At 65.9% G+C, this 19738-nt stretch overlaps 1 protein-coding gene across 1 annotated transcript; it reads left to right on the top strand.

Annotated features, from left to right (window-relative positions):
* Positions 1 to 1476: 1476 nt before the first annotated feature.
* Positions 1477 to 10901, top strand: RHPN1 (rhophilin Rho GTPase binding protein 1). The gene is made up of 15 exons (XM_082674805.1): positions 1477 to 1574; positions 4485 to 4600; positions 5611 to 5739; positions 6049 to 6124; positions 6736 to 6813; positions 7124 to 7248; positions 7338 to 7504; positions 7746 to 7939; positions 8285 to 8441; positions 8516 to 8629; positions 8975 to 9169; positions 9527 to 9603; positions 9816 to 9962; positions 10061 to 10222; positions 10591 to 10901. The coding sequence occupies exons 1-15, from the start codon at positions 1494 to 1496 to the stop codon at positions 10753 to 10755; spliced, it is 1983 nt and encodes a 660-aa protein (XP_082530931.1). The 5' UTR covers positions 1477 to 1493; the 3' UTR covers positions 10756 to 10901.
* Positions 10902 to 19738: the final 8837 nt, after the last annotated feature.

Below are 19738 nucleotides of genomic sequence, written 5' to 3'. Positions count from 1 at the left end.
GATGTTTTCTGTTGTCCATTTCTAGACATCCACTCTTCCAAAACTAAGCTTTGGGATTGCTTTGTTATAGAAGGTGCAGAGTTTCACCAACCTTAGCTCTACAAGACCCGATTAGCCAAACAGGAGCCTCCTCCAGTGCCCTACCGCCCTCCCCAGGGGCGACCTCTTGTAACTCTTTGAGCTGCCGATTTGGTATTGAATTCCACAGTTCCGAACAACATACTTCTGCATCCGGAACTCTGTTTTCTAACTGAGGCCTTACCTACTGACTTTGCCTCAGGAGGATGAAGCTTCAGCTTCTCTCACCCACTTCTTCACTCTTCCCCTCTCCCCTCTTCCTAACAGAAACTCGTTATAATGGTCCTGAGGTCAAGATGCCAGGACATCCTGAAATACACAGCTGAGTCAGGTTATATTCTGTGGTTACTTTTTATTTTCCCAGGAGTTAACAATTACCTTATTTTGGAGTTGTTATTGTTGCAGATGGCCAGGGTGGGCCAAGGAGCTTAGTTTACAGGATTTAGCACTGGGGAACTGCTGGATCAGGCGCACACGTTTGGAGAGAAGGAGCCTAGGGCTCTGCACGGAGGGGAGATGGTGAGGACGGACAAGCTGGAACTTTATCGGAACTTGATAAACTAGAGCTACTTATTACTCTGGTGTTCCTGCCCCTACAAACGGTGTGTTCTTAGGTGAGGTGAGCCCCACATGAAATTTGAATGCATTGCAGAGTCACCATAACTAGAGAAATTATGAAAGGACCTGGACAGAGGCACATCGCTGGGGCAACCCTGCAGGGAGAGCAGGTTACGGAAAGAGTCCAATTCTGGAAGCAGGCTGGTCCTGGAGGCAAGTCAGGTAAGATGATACTGGAAGCAGGTTGTGGAGGTGGGTTCTGGAGGAGGATTCTGGGGTGTGGGCTCCAGAGGAAGGTTCTGGAAGCGGGTTCTGGAGGTGTGACAATGGACGGCCGACCATGGCACCTCACTGGGGCCAGGCCGGAGCCTGGGTACCCGCGCGGAGACAGGAAAGCGGATCTTAAGAGCTGCACGGGCGCTCGCGCTAGCAAAACCGTTAACCCCATTGCGGATGTTTTCGGACTAGCCCCGCGGAGGCCCCCCAGCCGGTGCGGGTGAAACCCGCGCAGCCCGGGGCCCTGCACGGCGCAGTGTTTTTCCCTTATCCGCCGGCCGGCGGTTGCCAGGGGCGACCGCATTCCCCCGGGGCTCCGCGGGCGCGGGGGGCGGGGCCTGGCCGCGGACCCACCTCCCTCGCACCCTGGTTGGCCAAGGCTGCTGTCCGTCGGAGTCTCCGTTGCCGCCGATTGGGCAGCGGAAAGTTTCGCACGCTCGGCGCCCAGCGCCCCGCCCCTCCAGCCGACTGGGCCACCCCTCCCACCCGCTCCGGGAGAGGGCAGTGCGGGATCCCGTGCGCCCGGGGTTCCTGCGCCAGCGTTGGCTTCCGGGCGGGCGCGGCCCGAACGGCGGGCGGCAATGGTCCCTGAGGGGAGGCCGGACGGTGCGGGCGCCGGCGAGGAGAGCGCCCGGCTGCAGGCGGCGGGCAGCGTCCGCAAGGTGGGAGTGCCCCAGGGCGGGGGGCGCCGGGAGGTGGGGTTGCCAGACCCGACGTGCTCCTGTCGCCATCTGACTCCGGCGGGCGCGGGACTGCCGGGTCGGCGCTGGCTTCTCCCGTCCGAGCGCGCCGCTAGACTCCGGGGCGAACCCCGCATCTCGCTCGCCCCTAGAGGCAAGGTGGGCTTATCGCTGGGGAAACTGGGGCCCGGTGCGGAGCCAGAGCCCAGCTGTCTGCCTTTGCTGGGCTCCTCTCTAGCCCGTTTGGGGACCCCTCCTGTGTCGACCAGGAAAAGGTGGGAGTGCAAGTCCACCTCTTGGTTTTCTCCAACGCTTCAGGACCCCCTTCTGTGACAGGTGTTGGGCTCTGGTCAGTGACAGCCCGTGGCCCTAGTGTTTGTTCCTGGTGCCCATCATTCCTCCTTTTCTAGCTTTGCCCTCTCTCTCCTAGGGCTGTTCAGCTTTGCCCTGGGCACCCAGCTCTGTGTTTAATGAAACTTTTAGCAACAGGTGGCTGAAGCCTCGTGGGTACAGGAAATGGCTGGAGGATTGCCCAGCTAGGTGGTTTGTCCCTCCTCACCTACCCGCACCTCTGCCCCCTCCTGAAATCCCTGACCCCACGCGCTGTGGACTGTGGACCATTTCCAGGACGACTGGGGAAGCTCTGGAAGGGAGGGGGTGTGGAGACATTCGAGTCTGTGCCTGGGAAGGAGAGGGTGCTCTGGCTGCCTCCCTCTGCAGCCCAGGAGCCCAGTTGTCCCCAGGTGGTCAGCAAGAGGCTGCCCCAGTGTTTATGCCAGGCCTTGGGCATCCATGTCCCCAAGGGTTTTCAGTCAGGTGCCACCAAGCATAGGTGGCACCTGCACCCACAAGGGTGTGAGGCCTGGCCCTGCTGACCATCTTGCTGATTGTTCCCAGGCCTGTGCTGGCATAGTTGCCCCCACACGTAGCCAGTTCTGGACACTGCCCATGCCATTTCCTCCTGCGCTTCTGGGGGATCCGCTAGACCCATGCCATCAGGGCCATTGCAGGGAGGGTGTGGGGGGTTGCCCCTCTTCTCCGTCGGAGTGGAGGTTCTTCCACAGGTGGGCGAGCTGGCACATCCCTTTACCACCTGGTGCGGAAATGGGGGCGAGTGTGGCTCTCAGCCCGCCCAGCACTGCGGACTGGGCCGTAGGCACACCTCCTATCCAGGTCACACAGCCAACCTGCCTTCTGGAGGGAGCGTTAGGGTCACAAGGCCATGGGGGTGCTGGCTGCGGAGCTCAGAGGGGACCCTGGCTCAGAGGCCGTGGTCTCCCGCCTCCAACACATCTCTCCGGGAGCACTTGACATTGGAGACAAACGAACTGTGTTGATGGGGACAGCCCTGTGGGGCTGGAGGTCTCTGCCCGGCACGTGGACCACCCCTCCCCAGGCAGACAGTTGTGCTGCTCACCCAGAACCCTTAGAACCTGCTGGAGCTTTGCAGTTGGACCTTCAGAGGGATAGGGATGTAGCTTCGGCTGTGGCCTGCCCCTCTGTCCCCAAATTCTCAGGCCTCCTGGAGGGGAGACTGCTCACATCCTCTGCTCATTCCCTTTTGCACCAAGTGGGTATGGGAGGCACTACGGAGAAGAGGCGCAGGCTAGTGGGAAGACAGACACTCAACAAGCAGAGCGGAGAGAGGAGAGCCGTGTTTTGTCTTGTTCCATCCTGGTGCCACCCTGACACCAGCCCCCTTCCCATCTACAGATGAGGGCCTGCCCAGGGTCCCACAGCAGGGAGTCCTCCAAGTTGATTGCTCTTTCTCCCATTGTTCAATGTGGACAAGTCCCCTCTCCCCAGTTACCTTGAAGCCTTCTATCCTTCAAGTCCCAGAAGAATGCCTCCTCCTGCAGGAAGTCTTCCCTGATTGATCTCTCCTGAGAATACTGGAGTGTGGATGAGATGTTGGGCCATAATCCAAGGTGGCTATGCACCAGGAGCCTTGTCTGTGCAAGGGCGTGAGACCTTCTTTAGGGTGCCCCCTGCACAGGGCTGGGACAAACTAGAGCCCCCAGAAGGTGGGAAACTGCCCTGTGTGTGACAGTGGGGGCATGCTTCCTCAGATTTGCGGAAGACAGTGGCCATTGTAGGGAGGCCAGCGTCAGCCCCGCATGAATAAAACTTCCCCTGTCTGTGCCATCAGGGCAGGGTCCTGGGAGGCACCGTGTTCTCGTCCCTGCTCCGTTTGGGGGCCAGGTGATCACCTGAGCCTGAGAGGACGTTGCCCAAGGAAGTACGTTCTGAGAAATCCTTCCCAACTCTTGGGCTGGTGACCGACCCAGACGGGAGGTCCTTAAATGGCCAGGAGGAGGTGTGGCAGCTGCGGCTGCACCACTCCCACTGGGGCCCTGAAGCCCCTCCCCTCACCAGAGGAAGCCTCTCACCCTCGGAACCTGCCGCAGGGCTCCCTGCTTGGGGCCCGGGACGTGGGCAGGCTGGCAGGTGGCCCATATGCAGTACAGAACCCGCGCAGAGGCACTTCGGATGGTGGCCGTTGGGAGGCCTGGCCTGCTGCCTGTGAGCAGAGGGACCCTGGGCCTGCGGTTTGGGACGGAGCCCGGCAATGTTCAGCGTGGCCCAGGGGAGCCTCCTCTCCGTTAGCGCCCCAGCGGGAGCCGGCTGGGCATCCCCTCCAATTAAACGTGTGTGGCCTGGCATAATTGTGTGGGCGGGATGGGTCGTGGGGGTTACAGAAGGAATTCAAAAGTGCAGGAGGATGTGTGGTGAGTAATTGGCCATCTCCCGGTGGGAGCTCCAGGCTGGGCTGCTGAGACCCAGAGCCACACCGGACAGGCCCAGATTCTTCCCGGGGCCCCAGTCCCAGCCACATCCCCCCCTGCCATGTCCTTGCTGGCCCGGCGCCCGTAACCTGTGGCCTCTCGGCAGGGCTGTGACCTCCTGGCAAATTCGCAGCACGGCTGCCTGCAGAGCCGCAGGGCCCAGATCCACCAGCAGATCAACAGGGAGCTGAGGATGCGGACGGGCGCCGAGAACCTGTACAGGTGCGTGCTGGCTGCCTGGGACACCTGCCGCCGGCCGACCCGTGGGAAAACAGTGCCATGTTCCCCGAGGCCCCTGCGAGGCAGGTGCATCCCGGGGCAGGGCAGTGACCCAGGTGGGTGCCTGGTCTTGCGGTCCACATGTGATTCCGTGACCGTGGCCTCCCATTCAGGCTCCTGAGAGGCAGGGCTGGGCCTCCCACTGGGGTCTGGGGCAGTCATGCCGCTCAGCTGAGACCCTCACAGGTGACTCAGGCCCCCACCTTGGTGGCCCAAACTGGTAAGGGCAGGCTCAGGGCCAGCCGAGTTCTGTTCCGTGCGGGACTGGAGCAGGGCTTGAGGGGATGTCCCCACTGCTGTGCAGTGTGGGAGCCTTTGAGATGCACATGGTGACCAGCAGCTGTGTGCTGACCTTCACACACGCCAGTTCTACTGGTGATGGCCCGAGGCCCAGGGAGGAGGCCTGGCCTGCTTGAGTGCAGACTACCAGTGAGTGCAGAACCAGCCCCAGGGCGGGGCTCGGCTGGGCCTGGGCCACTCCTTTTCCTTAGCAGCCCTGGCCCCCTGTCCCTCCCACCTGTAGGGCCAGCCCTGCCTTCCTGGACCTGTGGCCCCACTGGCAGGCACAGAGAGGGTCTGATCCCCGCCCCTCCAGGGAAGTTGGCTTCCATTCGCTGTGGAGGGCAGGCTGAGCTGTGTCCTGGGGGGCGCGAGAGGTGGTGGAGGACACTTACGCCCTGGAAGCTCAGGGACCAAGGAGACGTGCTTGGGCCAGAGTCACGACATACCCGCGTGGACAGGAGTCTGCATGAACCCCGGGGGCTTGCAGAGAAGGGGGAGGTCATCTGGCGGGCCCTGGGCCCCACTGCTGCCCCCCAAGGGGGCTGGGCCCGTCAGCACATCACCGGGGGAGCAGGCTCCAGAGCTCAGGCTAGGGCAGGGGCTGCAGCGAAGCCCAGGGGCGTGGGGCCGCCTGCAGGGCTAGGGCTTCACCTCAGCCTGGCCTCCCCTAGAGCCACCAGCAACGCCCGGGTGAGGGCGACTGTGGCCCTGGAGCTGGGCTACGTCAACTCCAGCCTGCAGCTGCTGAAGGAGGAGTTGGAGGGGCTCGATGGCAACGTGGACGCCGGCCAGCCCCAGAGGTGCGTGTGCACGCATGTGCAAGGACACGGACTGGCCCCAGATGTGCGTGTGTGCATGTGTGCAAGGACGCAGGCTGGCCCCAGAGGTGCGTGTGCATGCGTGCGCAGAACAGCACCCACCACGTGTGTGTGTGGGAGGATGTGATCCAGGACAGGGCGTGGTGGGACGTGTGTGGTGTGCAAGGACATGTACCATAATCAGAGGAGAGGCGTGTCCCGTGGGGCGGGAGTGGTAGCGGGTGGACTGCGTGGCCACTGGGGACAGCAGAGTCCAGCCTTAGAGCCCAGACTCGATGCTTCTGGTTCTAGCGAAGGTATCACTGTCCCCATGATCCCCCTGGGGCTGAAGGAGACCAAGCAGCTAGACTGGGCCACGCCCCTGAAGGTGAGTGCTGGCCTGTGCGCCCTGGGCTCGGAGGGGTCTTTGGGGCTTCCTAGTCCAGCCGTCTCACAGAGATGAAGACTCTGAGGCCCAGAGAGGAGAGGGGTCTGCCCTGGAGCCACTTGGCCTCCCCAGGCTATGGGGGATTTGGATTGGGTGGGCTTTGCAGACAGGCACGCACCCTGGGATGGGTGTCAGCAGAACTGGAGGCCCCAAGACGGCTGCAGGGTCCTGACTCTCACTCTGAGGGTCCCTCTGGCGGGGGCCACCTCTTCCAGTCAGAGCCTGTGCTGAGAAAACCCGCTGGTTCCTGGGGCCTTGTTGGGGCTCGTGAGCCCGGCTGCCCTGGCTAGCTCGCCACTCCGGCCAGGCCGGCAGAAAGGTGCCTCGCCTCTCGGCCTCAGTGTCCTTGCCTGTCAAGTGGCAGGTAGCACTTGCCTCGTGGGGTTAATGAGGGAATTCAAGTAGAAACATCACCAAGTCTCCAGGCCCCATATCTGTGGTGGGGGGCACCCATGTCAGTGTGTAGACCAGGGCCTCCCCTCGCTTCGGGTCTTCACCCGCGTCGGGCTGGGAGACTTCAGGGAAGCCCAGCGCCTGTCCCTTCGAATCAGGAGCTGATCTCAGGGCACTTTGGAGAGGACAGTGCTTCCTACGAGGCTGAAATCCGGGAGCTGGAGGACCTGCGGCAGGTGGGTGGGTGCCTCCCAGTCCATAGGTGAGAAGACACAGGCTCGGTGCTGCTGGCCCTTTGGGAATGGCTACTCTGTGCCTGTCCCCACCCCAGGGACCCTGCCTGGGTCTCTTGCCCCAATGCCCTGCACAGTCTCCTGGAGTGGCACGTGGTCCACAGCAGCCCCCAGGAGGGCAGGTGTGACCGTGTCTACCCCTAGGCCCTGGGATGCTCTCCTGGGGCTGTGGCATTCAAGGGGATTCCCAGGGCGGTGTGCATGCCATGAGGTGGGCTGGGGCCGTGGGACCCTGCTGACTTCCACCCGGCAGGCCGCGCGGACCCCTAGCCGGAGCGAGGCGGGCCTGGAGCTGCTCACGGCCTACTACAATCAGCTGTGTTTCCAGGAGGCGCGCTTTGTCACCCCTGCCAGGAGCCTGGGGCTGCTGTTCCACTGGTAGGGGCGGGGCGGGGCGGGGGGCGGCGGCCGCTTCTGAGACCCTGGCTTCTCGTGAGGGCTCTGCCCAGCCTGACCCGACCCTGCAGGTATGACTCGCTGACGGGGGTTCCGGCCCAGCAGCGGGCCCTGGCCTTCGAGAAGGGCAGCGTGCTCTTCAACATCGGCGCCCTCCACACCCAGATCGGGGCTCGCCAGGACCGCTCCTGCCCCGAGGGCACCAGCTGTGCTGTGGAGGCCTTTCAGAGGGCTGCGGGTGAGAGCCGCCCAGGGCTGGCCCCCCAGCTGTGCCTGCGTGGTCCTCGCTTCCAGGCGTGAGGGGCAGAGCCTTCTCTGTGGCCAGCGCTAGGGGCCCAGTACGATGGCCCCCTAGCCCGAGGGGTCACACGCACAGGCCCTCTGTGGGGCGCAGAGGATGTTCCCCAACCAGGGCCGAGCACACGGGGTGGGGGTGGGGTGGCCCCGCCGTGCCACCCTGAGCCCCCTCCCCTCCGCAGGGGCCTTCAGCCTCCTGAGGGAGAACTTCTCCCACGCACCCAGCCCCGACATGAGCCCCGCCTCACTCTCCATGCTGGAGCAGCTCATGACCGCCCAGGCCCAGGAGTGCGTCTTCGAGGGCCTCTTGCTGCAGGCCCCCGTGGCTCCCCGTGACTGCCTGGCCCAGCTCCACCTGGCTCAGGAGGCCGCCCAGGTGAGGGCGGGGAGCCCGGCCAAGCTGCGGTGTCTCAGTGAGCAGCAGGGCCTGGGTCGAGGGTGCCGGCCGGAGCTTAGGAGCAGAGCCAGGATCTGGGCGGGGGGCGGGTACAGGGCCTCCTGTAGGGCCCCAGAGCCGGCTGTCAACCCCGAAGTCCTGAGTCCCCGCCTCTGGGGCAACACCAATCAGGGCAGGAACCGGGGCCCTGCCCCTGAGCTCAGCCTGGCACGGGGCAGGGCCGCTGGGGCTTTGGTCGAAGCCAAGCCCCAGGGTGGGGAGAGGTGGGGGCCCAGGCCGCTGGGCTCGCGGGAGGCCCCACCATCCTGCCGTGTGCGCCAGCAGGTGGCGGCCGAGTACCGGCTGGTGCATCAGACCATGGCCCAGCCGCCCGTCCAGGACTACGTGCCCTTCCCCTGGACCACCCTGGTGCACGTGAAGGCCGAGTACTTCCGCGCCCTGGCCCACTACCACGCGGCCCTGGCCCTGTGTGACGGCGCCCGTGAGTGCCCCGCCCCGCATGCCCGTGTGCCGGCAGGGCCCCGCCGGCGCCTCACCGCCCTCTCTGACCCACAGCGGTGGCGGAGGCGGAGCTTCCAGCCCTCGAGCAGATCTTCCTCGGGCTCCCGGCCTCGTCTGAGCCCCGGGGCCCCGCCCTGCCCCAGGAGCAGGAGGACCGCCGGAAGCTGGGTGAGGCGGCTGAGGGAGGGGCGGGGCGCTGGGGCCTCCGCGGGCGTGAATGACCCACTCCACCCTGTCATCCCCAGCCCTGATGCCCCGGCGCTGGCGGGTGGGGTCCCCAGCTCGCCCGGAGCAGGGACCCCAGCTGTGCGGGCGGCGGCGGGAGGGGGCGGGGGCAGGGGGGACGAGCCACACACGGCGGCAGTTCTTTCACGGCTCAGACCTGCCGTCGGGCCCTCAGGATGAGCCCAGGAGCCCTCGCTTGCCTCCTCTCGCAGCACCTGGTGGTGGGGGAGCTGGGGCCCAGCCTGGAAGGGCCAGGCAGGCAGCGTGTGACAGCTCTGTCCCGTGCAGGCAAGGCCCACCTGAAGCGGGCCATCCTGGGTCAGGAGGAGGCCCTGCGGCTGCATGCCGTGTGCCGGGCCCTGCGCAGCGTGGACCTGCTGCAGGTCGTGCTGGCCCAGGCGCTGCGGCGCTCTCTGGCCAAGTACTCGGAACTCGACCTCGAGGACGACTTCTGTGAGGCCGCCGAGGCCCCTGACGTTCGGCGTGAGCAGCCAGGCCCCTTGGGTGGGTGTGTCCTGGCCCCAGGGGGGCGGGGGGCGGAGGCCTCCTGGCGAGCAACAGCCATTTGCCACAGAGCTATGGGCCCTGGAAGGAGGAGCGGGGCACTTGGCGGGGGAGCCGTGACGGCAGCTCCACGCCCCCCTCTCCCTGCACCTGGGACCCCCAAGAACCACCCCCCGGGGCTCCTCCTGCTGGTGGCCCACAGAGGGGCCGGTGTGCACGGGCTGCATTCGGGTCACCCACTCTGCTCTGGCCGAGCCGCACCCGGCTGCTTCCCAGGGTTCTGGGGCCGAGAGCCTTGGGCTCAGCCACGCCCTCCCTCCCCCTTCTCCCTTTCAGCTAAGACGCAGCGGAGGCCGGAGGGCAGGGCGCCCAGCTTCTCCCGGGTGAAGGTGGCTGACATCTTCCATCGTCTGGTGAGCACCTCCCAGGCCACCCCCACCTCGGCTCTGCCCTGCGTTCTCAGGCAGGCCCTCGATGGCGGCCCAACCCTGCCCGGCCCCCTTGCAGACCCTGCTGGTTTCTGTCCCCAAATGTGGAGATCGGGGCGAGGGTGCTCCAGGCCGGGGCTCCCCCGAGGGCAGCAGCCCAGCCAGGCCTCTGACCTCTGACCTCTGGCCGCCCCCAGGGGCCCCTGTCCGTGTTCTCAGCCAGGAACCGCTGGCGGCTGGCAGGGCCCATCCACGTGGCCCGAGGAGAGGGCGGCTTCGGCTTCACGCTGCGGGGCGACGCGCCCGTCCTCATCGCGGCTGTCGTTCCAGGGGGCCGGGCCGCGGTAAGGGGCCCCGCCCCGGGGCTGACTGCGGGAAGGGGGAAGATGGGACTGGCCAGAGGTGGAGGGGTGCCCGCGGGACTCTCCCCGCCTCCCTGCAGGCGGCCGGCCTGAAGGAGGGTGACTACATCGTGTCAGTGAACGGGCAGCCGTGCAGGTGGTGGAAGCATGCAGATGTGGTAGCCCAGCTGAAGGGCGTGGGCGACGAGGGCGTGAGCCTGCAGGTGCTGACGCTGCTGCCTGGTGCCGAGCCGCCTGGCTCGGTGAGCCCCGGGGCCCTGGGGGGGTGGTCCCTAACTCCTTGTCCCGCCCCGGCCCTGGGCCTTCCGCCAAGCCCCCAACATCCGCAGATGCCAGGAGGGCACTCGGGTGACCTTCCAGGCAGCAGCCGCCTATGCTGCGGCCTCCACCTGGTAGCAGCTCCTGCCCTTGACAAGGCCCCAGCCCACCCCTCAGCTGGCCTCCACCCTCCTGGAGGCCCCGGGGTGCCCTGCTGCATGGCCGCCCTCCCAGGGACCCCGCCATGTGCCCCCTGAATACCACCCAGCTCGTCCCTGTCGCACTCACCAGGCTGGCCACAAGCAGGCCAGGCCAGGGTGCCGACCGATACCCATTTCCATCCCGAACACAGGGGGACCGCCGGCCAGCCCTGGGGGCGCTTCTGAGGAGCCAGAAGGAGTGTGGCTGGGAGACACCAGGGCCCGCACAAGCCAGCCCCAGGCCCCTCCTTGGCTGGAACCGCAAGGCCAAGAGGGGCAAGGCTGGAAGGAGGCTGTCCCCAGCCCCACACCCCTGAGCCGGGCTGCCCAGGCCGGCAGTGAGGGGCCAGCTCTCCCCACACCCCAGCCCCAGCACAGGCTCCAGCTGACTGGGAGTGAGGACCCCATGCACGCCTTCCTGACCCCAGAGCACCTTCGGGCCAGTTTGCTGCCCCACCCAGTGCCCAGAGCTGCCCATTAAAGACATTGTGAGATGAGGTGTGTCCGAGCCCAGTGATGTGGGCCAGGTGCTGCCCCCCCCATACGGGAAGTGTCACAGTCGCCTCTGGACCCCAACTCCCAAGTGCCAGGAGGCTGCCCCTGGGCTGCCCTGTCCTCCTGCGCCCCGGGTGCCCACTTGAGGGCAGCTTCCCGGGTGGGGGTGTCCGGCTGCCCTTCTTGGATCCTGAAGGAGCCGTCCCCAGAGAGCCAGGCAGGCTGGGGTGACGTGTTGCCAGCGGGTCCCTGCAGCCCAGATGCCCCCTGCCCCCCGTGCTGGGCTCCTGAGGCCCCTCAGCTGAGCTCTCCCCATCCCCCCGCCCCCCCAGCATGCCATATCTTGTCCACACCCTCCCTCAGGACTGGCTGCGCCCCAAGCCAAGCTTCTGTTTGGCCCCCCGTGATTCCTTCTGGGCACCCCTCCCACTGGCCCACCTGGCGCCCAGCAGGCTGGAGAAGGCTCAGCTGCCTTCCCGCCCTGCCCCTCCCTCCACACAGCAGCCTGGAGTGCCCACAGCACTGCCTCCCATCTGGTCGGGGTCCCAGCCAAGGCCAACTACTGCAACACCTTTTACTGTCGCTCCGTGGACAGAGCGGGGACCCATCCCTGCTTCCGTCCCTCCTGTCCCCTCATCCTGACCCCTTCTGCGTTGAGGGCCTAGATCTGATCCCAGCCCTGCACCTGCAGTCCAGTCCTTTACCAAGCTGCCAGCCAGGCCCATCTCCCGCCCTCACTTCCCATCTGGCCAAGCTCCACCCGCCCTCACCCTGTCTCCGCCCTCACCCCGCCAGGCCCCACCCCATCCTGCCAGGCTCTGCCCCACCTGTCCTCGCCCTGCAGTCGAGCCTGGGCGTCCGAGGCCCCTGCTCCAGCCTCGGGCAGGTGTCTGTGGGGCCGTTTCATCCTCCTGCACCTGAGCCCAGCACTGAGGGGTGCCCCCAGCCCACTCTAGCCCCCTTGGACTCCTCCCCAGCCCCTTTGGCACTGAACTGGGCTCCTCAGACCGTGAGCCTTCAGTGTTCCCCCCCAGCCATGCGTACTGGTGGACGGCCCCCAGAGACCACGGCGGCCACACTCTCCTGGGTCCCGCGGTGGTGTGGCTCAGGATCTGGCCCCAAAAAGAGGAGTGAGAGGTGGGACGGGGTGCCGCCTGCAGCCCTAGGCAGGGTTGGGGGGGCAGGGGTCCCCGTGGCCACCAGGGGGCAGCCGCTGCCCGCTTAAGTGCAGTGCAGGTTTGGGGAAGGGCGAGCAGCAGACCCAGGAGAGCAAGGAAGCCCCCCTGCAGACCAAGGCCCAGCCACCCCCGTCTCCGGGTATCATCCCTGTCCCCTCTGTGAGGTCCCCAGGCAGGAGCAACCCTGTGGGGGGGCCAGGCAGCCCTGGCCCCTGCCATCCACCACCTTCTTTAGCATTACTGGGGCAGGGGAGTGAGTGGGCGGGGGGGGGGAGGGGGCGGTGAGAGTGTGTGTGAGGGAATGGGTAAGTGGGTGTGATGAGGGCATGCAGCTTTCGGAGTGGGATGGCAGGGCTGCGCCACCTGCCGGAGCCTAGGGACAGGGCATCCAGGTGCGTCCCTCCCCGACCCACCTGCCCCTCCTGGGAGAATGCCCCTCTCAGCAGAACCGGCCAAGGTCACCTCCGCACTTACTAATTTGATTAATAAAACTGTGCATCAAGGAAGCATTACCCGCTAATCGGGGACGACAGGGCTGGCAGGTCCTGTCCAGGACTCAGCAACTTGCCTGCTTCCAGCAGCCGATCTGGACCCAAGAGGGGCTGGGACTGGGCACGGAGCTGCTACCTGCTTCTCGCCCCAGGCAGGTGGGGAGGGCCCCTTGCCAAGGACCAGACCCTCCCCATGCGGACAGCCGGTGGTGCACGCCCCACCAGGGCCTTCCCAGCCCCTCCCTTGCCCTGCACAAGTGGCCTGCCTCCCGGCCCTCAGGCAAGCCAGGGCCTTTGCTCCCCTGGGCCAGGTGGGGCTGGGCATCGAGGGGAACTCCAGCTCTCCAGGAAGCAGTGAACCCACTTTCCAGATGGGAAAGTAGGTGCTGAGCGTGGGGCACAGACCAACCGGCGTCCCACAGGGCCAGCGGAGGCTCTGCCCACACGTTTCAGCTGTTCCTGGACGCCGAGAGTACTGCCACCCTGTGTCCAGCACACCTCAGCACACAGCATACAGCACACGGCCCACCCAGTCTCCCTGGCATCTCCCTAGTGTCCCTGGACGGCTGAGTTGGCCACAGGCGGAGTCCTGGGCTGGCTCCAGGAGGCCTTGGGGATGAGGTCATGGACACGACTCTGGGCCTGGCAGGACCCCCGGCGGTCAGTCGTGGCCTGACCCCCACCATGAGGGCAATACTGCACCCCCGTGGGGGCAGGACTCAGAACAAGCTGGCAGTGGCCTGTCTGGCACCCGAGGGTGAGTCCCGCTACACACGACATCAGCCTGGGGTTGTGTGAGCGCCTGGCCCAGCCCAGGAGTGAAGCAGGCGGCTGAGGGGCTTCTCCGTGTGTGCCAGGGGACTGTCCAGGCTGGGAGAGGGGCTATGCCCTGAGGGCCCACCTGGGCTGAGTCCTCTCCCCAGTGGCAGCGGGCTGCCCTGACGGGCTGGCGCGTGGGGATCCGCACACAGTGGGGCTGGGGGTGAGAAGGCACACGCCTGCCCGGCCCATCCACTCTGCCCTGATGTGTCTAGGGGCTCCGGCCCTTCCCAGATGCCTGCCCCGTAACAGCGCCCCAGCCCCATTCTACCCTGTGCTCTCTGCCCCCTCAGTTCCAAGCTGGGATGTGCTCAGCCTTCCTCAGATGTGGCCACGTCTCAGGTCGGTCACGGCTCTAAACCCCCCACTTTCCGGTCCAGCCACATCCCGTTGTCGCGATGCCCCCGATGGGCCGTGAGCCACAGACAGGGACGGCGCCGGCTCATCCACAAGCTCCACAAATACCTGGGAAGGTGCAGCCGCCTGGTGCGAGTGTCCCGTGCATGTGCCACCCGGGGAGGGAGGGTGAGGGCCGGGAGCTTCCGAGGCGGCAGCGGGACACTGTCCTTGTCCCCGTGTCCAGCGCGGGGAGGGCCCGGGAGGACTTGGGAGAGCGTGGGGCTGAGGGCGTGCGCTGAGCAGCGTGCACGCGGAGCTCCCCGGCACGCGCCCGGGCCGCCCCGGCCGCCGCCCCCGCCCCACGCAGGGACGTCTCATTTTCCAGAGCGGTCTCGCGCTGCGCGGGGAGGTTGGGCTGAGCGCACGCTGTGATCGTTTTGCTTTGCCAACAGAAAACTGCCGCGAGGGGAAAAGGCAAACTCCCTTTCGCTTGGGTCAGCAGTGAGCGCAGCAGATTAATGTGAGGAGAGGCGTGGGCGCGGAAGGAAGGGAGCCCCGAGGCGGCGGCGGGAGGGCCAGGGAGGGGGTGGGGCGCAGGGGTCACAGGGGAGGGCCAGGTGGAGGACAGGTGTCAGGGCCGCCGGCTGGGGGGACTCGTCCTGGCTTCGCTCTTCCCCCGTACCCCCTCGATTCACTTCTCCCAGGGCTCCCACCGCACCCCACCCCCACCCGCACCCAGCCCAGGCCCATCCACCTCCGCCCCAATCCCCCAAAAGGCAGGCTTGGCCCAGGAGCCTCCAGAACAGGACCTGGATCGATGGCACAATCCAGCCGGAACCCCACTAACCATGACCACGAGGTGGTTCCCAGCCTTCACCCCACTGGACACCAGCCCCTGGGGTGAGCCCACGGGAGGTAGCACTCGGGGACCCAGGGCCAGTGTGAGAGGCGGTGCGGCTCACCAAAGCTGCACTGCCGCCGCGGGGGTGGGGGCCGCCAGGGTGGTCCCAGGGCCCTCCGACCCCCGCTCCGACCCCGAGCTCCTGGTGGGGCCGAGTCCCCGAGGCCCTGCTGAGAAGGCTGGGTTAGAGGTCTGCCGGCCCTCATGGAGGCCGGGAGGTAGGGCTCCAGCGTTGGGGTGTCCCGTAGGGACCCAAGCCCGAGAAGCCCGAGGCACACTGCTCCCAGCATCCCGAGACAGAGCTTTTGTTGGAGAAGCTGAACTTGCTGCCTGACCGCAGAGGGCTCAACGGTGGCCCCCAAAAGATACAGCCACCCAGAACCTGTGAACGTGCCCTTGTGTGGAAAAAGGATCTTTGCAGATGTATTCAAGTTACGGATCTTGGGATGAGATCATCCTGATTACCCGGTGGGCCCTGAATCCACTGACACGTTTCCCAGTAAGAGACAGAAGAGGAGAGGCCGTGTGAAGACACGGGCAGAGACTGGAGTGCTGAGACAGCAGCCTAGGAGCACCTGGGGACACCAGAGCGGAAGGGACCAAGAAGGGTCCTCCCCTCCAGCCTGCGAGAGAGCACGGCCCTGCCGACACTTCCATCTCAGACTTTTGGCCTCCAGAACTGGGAGAGAACAAGTTTCCGGTGTTTTAAGCTTCCGAGTTTAGGGTAATTGGTTAGAACAGCAGCAGGAAGCCGATAAGCCGACCTCACACAAGTCCCCATGTTTCTGGGCCTCAGTTTGTCCTTCCGTAGGATGGACAACAGGGCCTCAGGTGTTGGATTAGAGGGGTGGGCTCAGCCCAGCTGTCCAGGAGAAGCATCTCCCACTTCTGGAAAGCCCGCCCCACCCCCAGATTCTGAAGCATGTGGCTGGGGCACTCGGTCACAATGGCCTGAACATCTGCATTTCGGGACTGTCCAGCTAGAGGCGGACCGAGTGGATGAGGCAGCCACAGACATCCCCCACCCTGCTCACCTCCCTCGGCCTCAGAGTCCTGGGGGCTCAGAGCCTTCTGTGGCTGGCTCCCAGGTGGCTGTGTGCCTTTGAGGCATCTCACCACCCCTCAGATGGGCCATGGGTCCTGAGTGCTGCCTCCTGGGGGCTCAGCCCCAGGGGGAGGTGGGAGACCGTTCTCTCGGCGGCTGGTGAGGCCCTGCACAGGGCCGTGGGGTCGCTCAGAGCCCGTGTGAAGCAGCCCGGCCACGCCCCTGGCTGTGTGTGTTAGGGGGCTCTGAGGCCTGGGGGGCTGCCCAGGCTCAGCCAGCACCCCATCCACCCCCCCCCACCAGGGCCAGGCACCCTAGCAAGCTTTGCCCTCTTCCCTGTGGCCGGGGTCTGTGCGTTCAGCTGTCGTGCAGGTGAGTTTACCTCACCGAGCTCCTGGGGGGGCGACGGACCCAAATATAGTTGCCCCCAGGCTCGACTGGGGCCGTCCCAGGAAGTGGAGTGGAGGTGACTTGGGTCAGGGTCAGTAGTCGGTGTGGCCGCCGAGGGAACGGGCAGTGCACGGGTTTAGAGGACACTGAACCCCGCCCCCGCCACGAGCCCCCATCTCCCAGCACCAGGGGTGAGGGTCTCCCCGGGCAACCTCAGCCGCCCCTTCTGTGGCCGCGTGCCTCCTGGTGCGAGGGAAAGGAGAGCCGCCCTGCCCCTGCGGGGCAGCCCCGAAACACCCCTCCCCTCCCTGCACCTGCCACGACAGAGCCACCTCTTCAGGGGGTGCTCCTGCAACCCCTCGGCGGAATCCCGGCCAAACATCTCTGCCTGGCCAGTCTCCTGGGACAGAGGGTCCCTGGGCTCATAGCCCAGGAGGGACAGGGGAGGAGTGGAGGGGACCAGAGCACACCCAGCACTCTGCTCTGACGGCTGGGAGAAGTCCTGTGCCTCTGGCCTGATGCATCGCTCTCTGCTGACTCTGGGCCGCCAGCCCTGCCCCGCCCCCCGCAGCTGTGCCAGTGTCTGGAAGCCTCCTCTGCTTGCTCCAGTGCAGCTTAAGCTCATGAGAACCCCCACTATGGCCCTCCCCCTCCTCCCCTCCCCCTTCCTCCCTTCCCCAGCCTCCCCTCCCCAGGGCCTGCACTCTCTCAGTGGCACCTAGCTCCGGGGCCAGGTGCGCATGGTCCTCACCTGCCCCTGAGTGGAGTTGAGGCAGGATGTGTGGGAAGGAGGGCAGGTGGGCTCCCAGAGGGGGCGGGGAAGGACGAGACAGAACTGCCCAGCTGAAGCCCAAGGCCCCACTTGGAAGGGGCTGTCCCTGGGGCGCCCTGTCCCAGCCTGCGAAGAACGCATCGCTGGGTCTCAGTTTCCCTACCTGAGAGCTCAGAGCCCTGCTGCGGCGGGGTGGGGGGCAGCGACGTCTGGGAGTCCTGCGTCCCTCCCGGAGCGGACGTGCCCGCCGTGACTCCCTCCTCTCCGGACGCTGACTGTGGACTGAGCCGGGGTCGGGGTGAGCCCAGCCACCACGCGCTCACACACACACACACACAGCCACTCCTCCCAGGCCATGCAGACCGCGAGGCCGGCTCCAGGTCCCGCACGCTTGGCCCAGGCCACCACCAGGGAGCGCAGGAGGAAGCACCGGGCCGGGAAGGCGGGGTCAGCCCCGGAAAGGCAGGAAGGACCCTTCTCACTTCCTGGATCCCCTCCGAGGCTCCTGGGCCTTCAGAGGAGCAGAGAGGAGCCGGCCTCCGCCCACCTGCTGCCCCTCCCCTCCCTTCCCCTCCCCTCCCCTCCCCTCCCCTCCTCCCCCTGCCAAGACTCCCCTTTGCCACCTTCGCCTGCTCCACTTGCCCCATTGCTCCAGCCAACGTTCGGACCAGTAACAGCTCCAGCACCGTGGCCGCTGCCGGCCAGTAGCAGCACGTCCACCCCCACCCCGTCCCCACGGCCGTCAGCACCGTCACCTCCACACTGTCCCCGGCATCCACACATCATGTCCCCCGTACTGCGTCTCCGTCACTTGACCAGCAACACCATCACCGCCGTGGCCGACAGCCACATCAGTGTCACCGCTGACTCGGTCTTAATTCCCTCAACGGCCACGACACGCCACCTTTACAAGTCCCTGGCCAGGCTCTCCTTCACCATCGTCCCTTCTTCTGGACAGAGGACCTCGGGTTGGGGCCAGTCAGTGCTGGCATGATGACGACAGGGTCCAGAGCGCGCCTAGGATCAGCTCAGGAGGGCCGCCAGAACCCCGCTCAGCTTGCATCACTGAGCTGCGCTCTAGGCACTAAGAGGTGAAGCCAGGCCCCGGCCCTGGGGGGCTGACCACTGATGGGGCTGAGACACGCATCTCAGGGCGGCGGCAGCGACAAGCGCAGGGAACTTTGGGAGCCCAAGGGGCCTTCACCCCCCCCTGCCCAGTTTCAGGTTGGTCCCTGGGGACAGGGGGGATGAGGAGAGCCTAGAAGGGGCAGGAGGCAGCTTGGCAGAGAGAGGCAGGGCCGAGGTGCCTGGGGTGGGGCTGGGGGCCGGGACTCACCCCACCAGGTGGGCCCCTGCCTGGGGGAGGGCGTAACTCCAGGACTGCACCCCACTCCCGGAGGGCCCCCGGCGGCCTGAACACTGAGGACCAGGGCTCACAGGTCCAGGAGCACATCTGTGAGGCCATGTGGCGGCGCTGGGCCGGGTGTGCTGGGGCTGTGGTTCCAGGAGCACATCTGTGAGGCCATGTGGTGGCGCTGGGCCGAGTGTGCTGGGGTTGTGGTTCCAGGAGCACATCTGTGAGGCCATGTGGCGGCGCTGGGCAGGGTGTGCTGGGGCTGTGGGTCCAGGAGCACATCTGTGAGGCCATGTGGCGGCGCTGGGCCGGGTGTGCTGGGGCTGTGGGTCCAGGAGCACATCTGTGAGGCCATGTGGCAGCGCTGGGCCGGGTGTGCTGGGGCTGTGGGTCCAGGAGCACATCTGTGAGGCCATGTGGTGGCGCTGGGCCGGATGTGGTGGGGCTGTGGTTCCAGGAGGACGAGCAGGTTTGGGTGGGTCAGCTCAAGGTGGACCCACTGGACTTGGGCTGCCAGTGGGCACAAGGAGCGTGTCCAGGGAGCCGCTGGGCATGGTCTGGGGCTGGAGGGAGAGGGTGGGTTGTGGGGGAGCCCTGGAGGGTTACCTGAAGCCCTGGGAGAGGGTGGTGGGGCTGGAGGAGTGGGGGACAGCCTGGAGACCCCATAAGAGAAGGCTGGCGGGAGAATCTCGAGGGGGAGGTCAGAGGGGAGCAGTGCCCCAGAGAGCAGAGGCGGAGGGGCTGAGGGGAGGAGAGGAAGAAGAGGAAGTAGTCAGCTCCCTCCCTGCCCCCAGCCCAGCCAGGCCAGCCCTGCTGAGGGGTGGTGGCTGGAGCGACAGGCCCTGGGGGCCCTGAGGTCTCTCTGGAGGATGCAGGTGGGCATGGAGTCCAGGAGGGGCAGGGGCCCCTGCTGGTCAGGCAGCCCAGACCAGGCTGGGGTAGGCCCCCGGTATTGGGGTGGGAGGGGGGCCTGAGCTGGTGGGAGGAGGATGGACAGAGGCCTGGGCAGGTCCCTGTCAAGGTCAGCCCCTCTGGGGCCAGAGGTCTCACCTTACCTTGACCAAGAGGAAGGCCTCAGCAGGCCACCCCTTCTGGGAGTGGGGGCTCCTGCCTCAGTTTCCCCCCTTGTCTCACACACTATCTCTGTCCTGATGCGGGCTGTGCCCTCTCCTCAGCAGCCTGTGGCCTGCAGGGGGTCCTGAGGGCCGAGGCCCACCCTGGGAGAGGGCCCCGCAGGGCAGCCTCCCCAGGCCCATGCATAATGCAGTATTTACCTGGGGATGATTGGCAGGCCCCCAGGCTCCACGCTCCCCTCCCCCTCGGCCCCTGGACGGGTGAGCCAGACGTGCATTAAGACAAGAGTGACTTATCGAGCTGTCAGGGGGAACGTTTTAAGACAGAATTATAGGGGAGAGAAAAAAGATTTTTACCAAATTAATGAAAAATCAATCTGGCCTCAAAAATCCATTAGCCTTCATAATGCGCCGGTTACAGGCCGAGCCGCACGGTCCGACAC

Source organism: Grampus griseus, assembly GCF_964374135.1.
Source record: "Grampus griseus genome assembly, chromosome: 17".
In the NCBI taxonomy this organism is placed as follows: Eukaryota; Metazoa; Chordata; class Mammalia; order Artiodactyla; family Delphinidae; genus Grampus; species Grampus griseus.
Note: the sequence above shows the minus strand (reverse complement) of the source record. Positions and strands in the feature narration are given on the sequence as shown.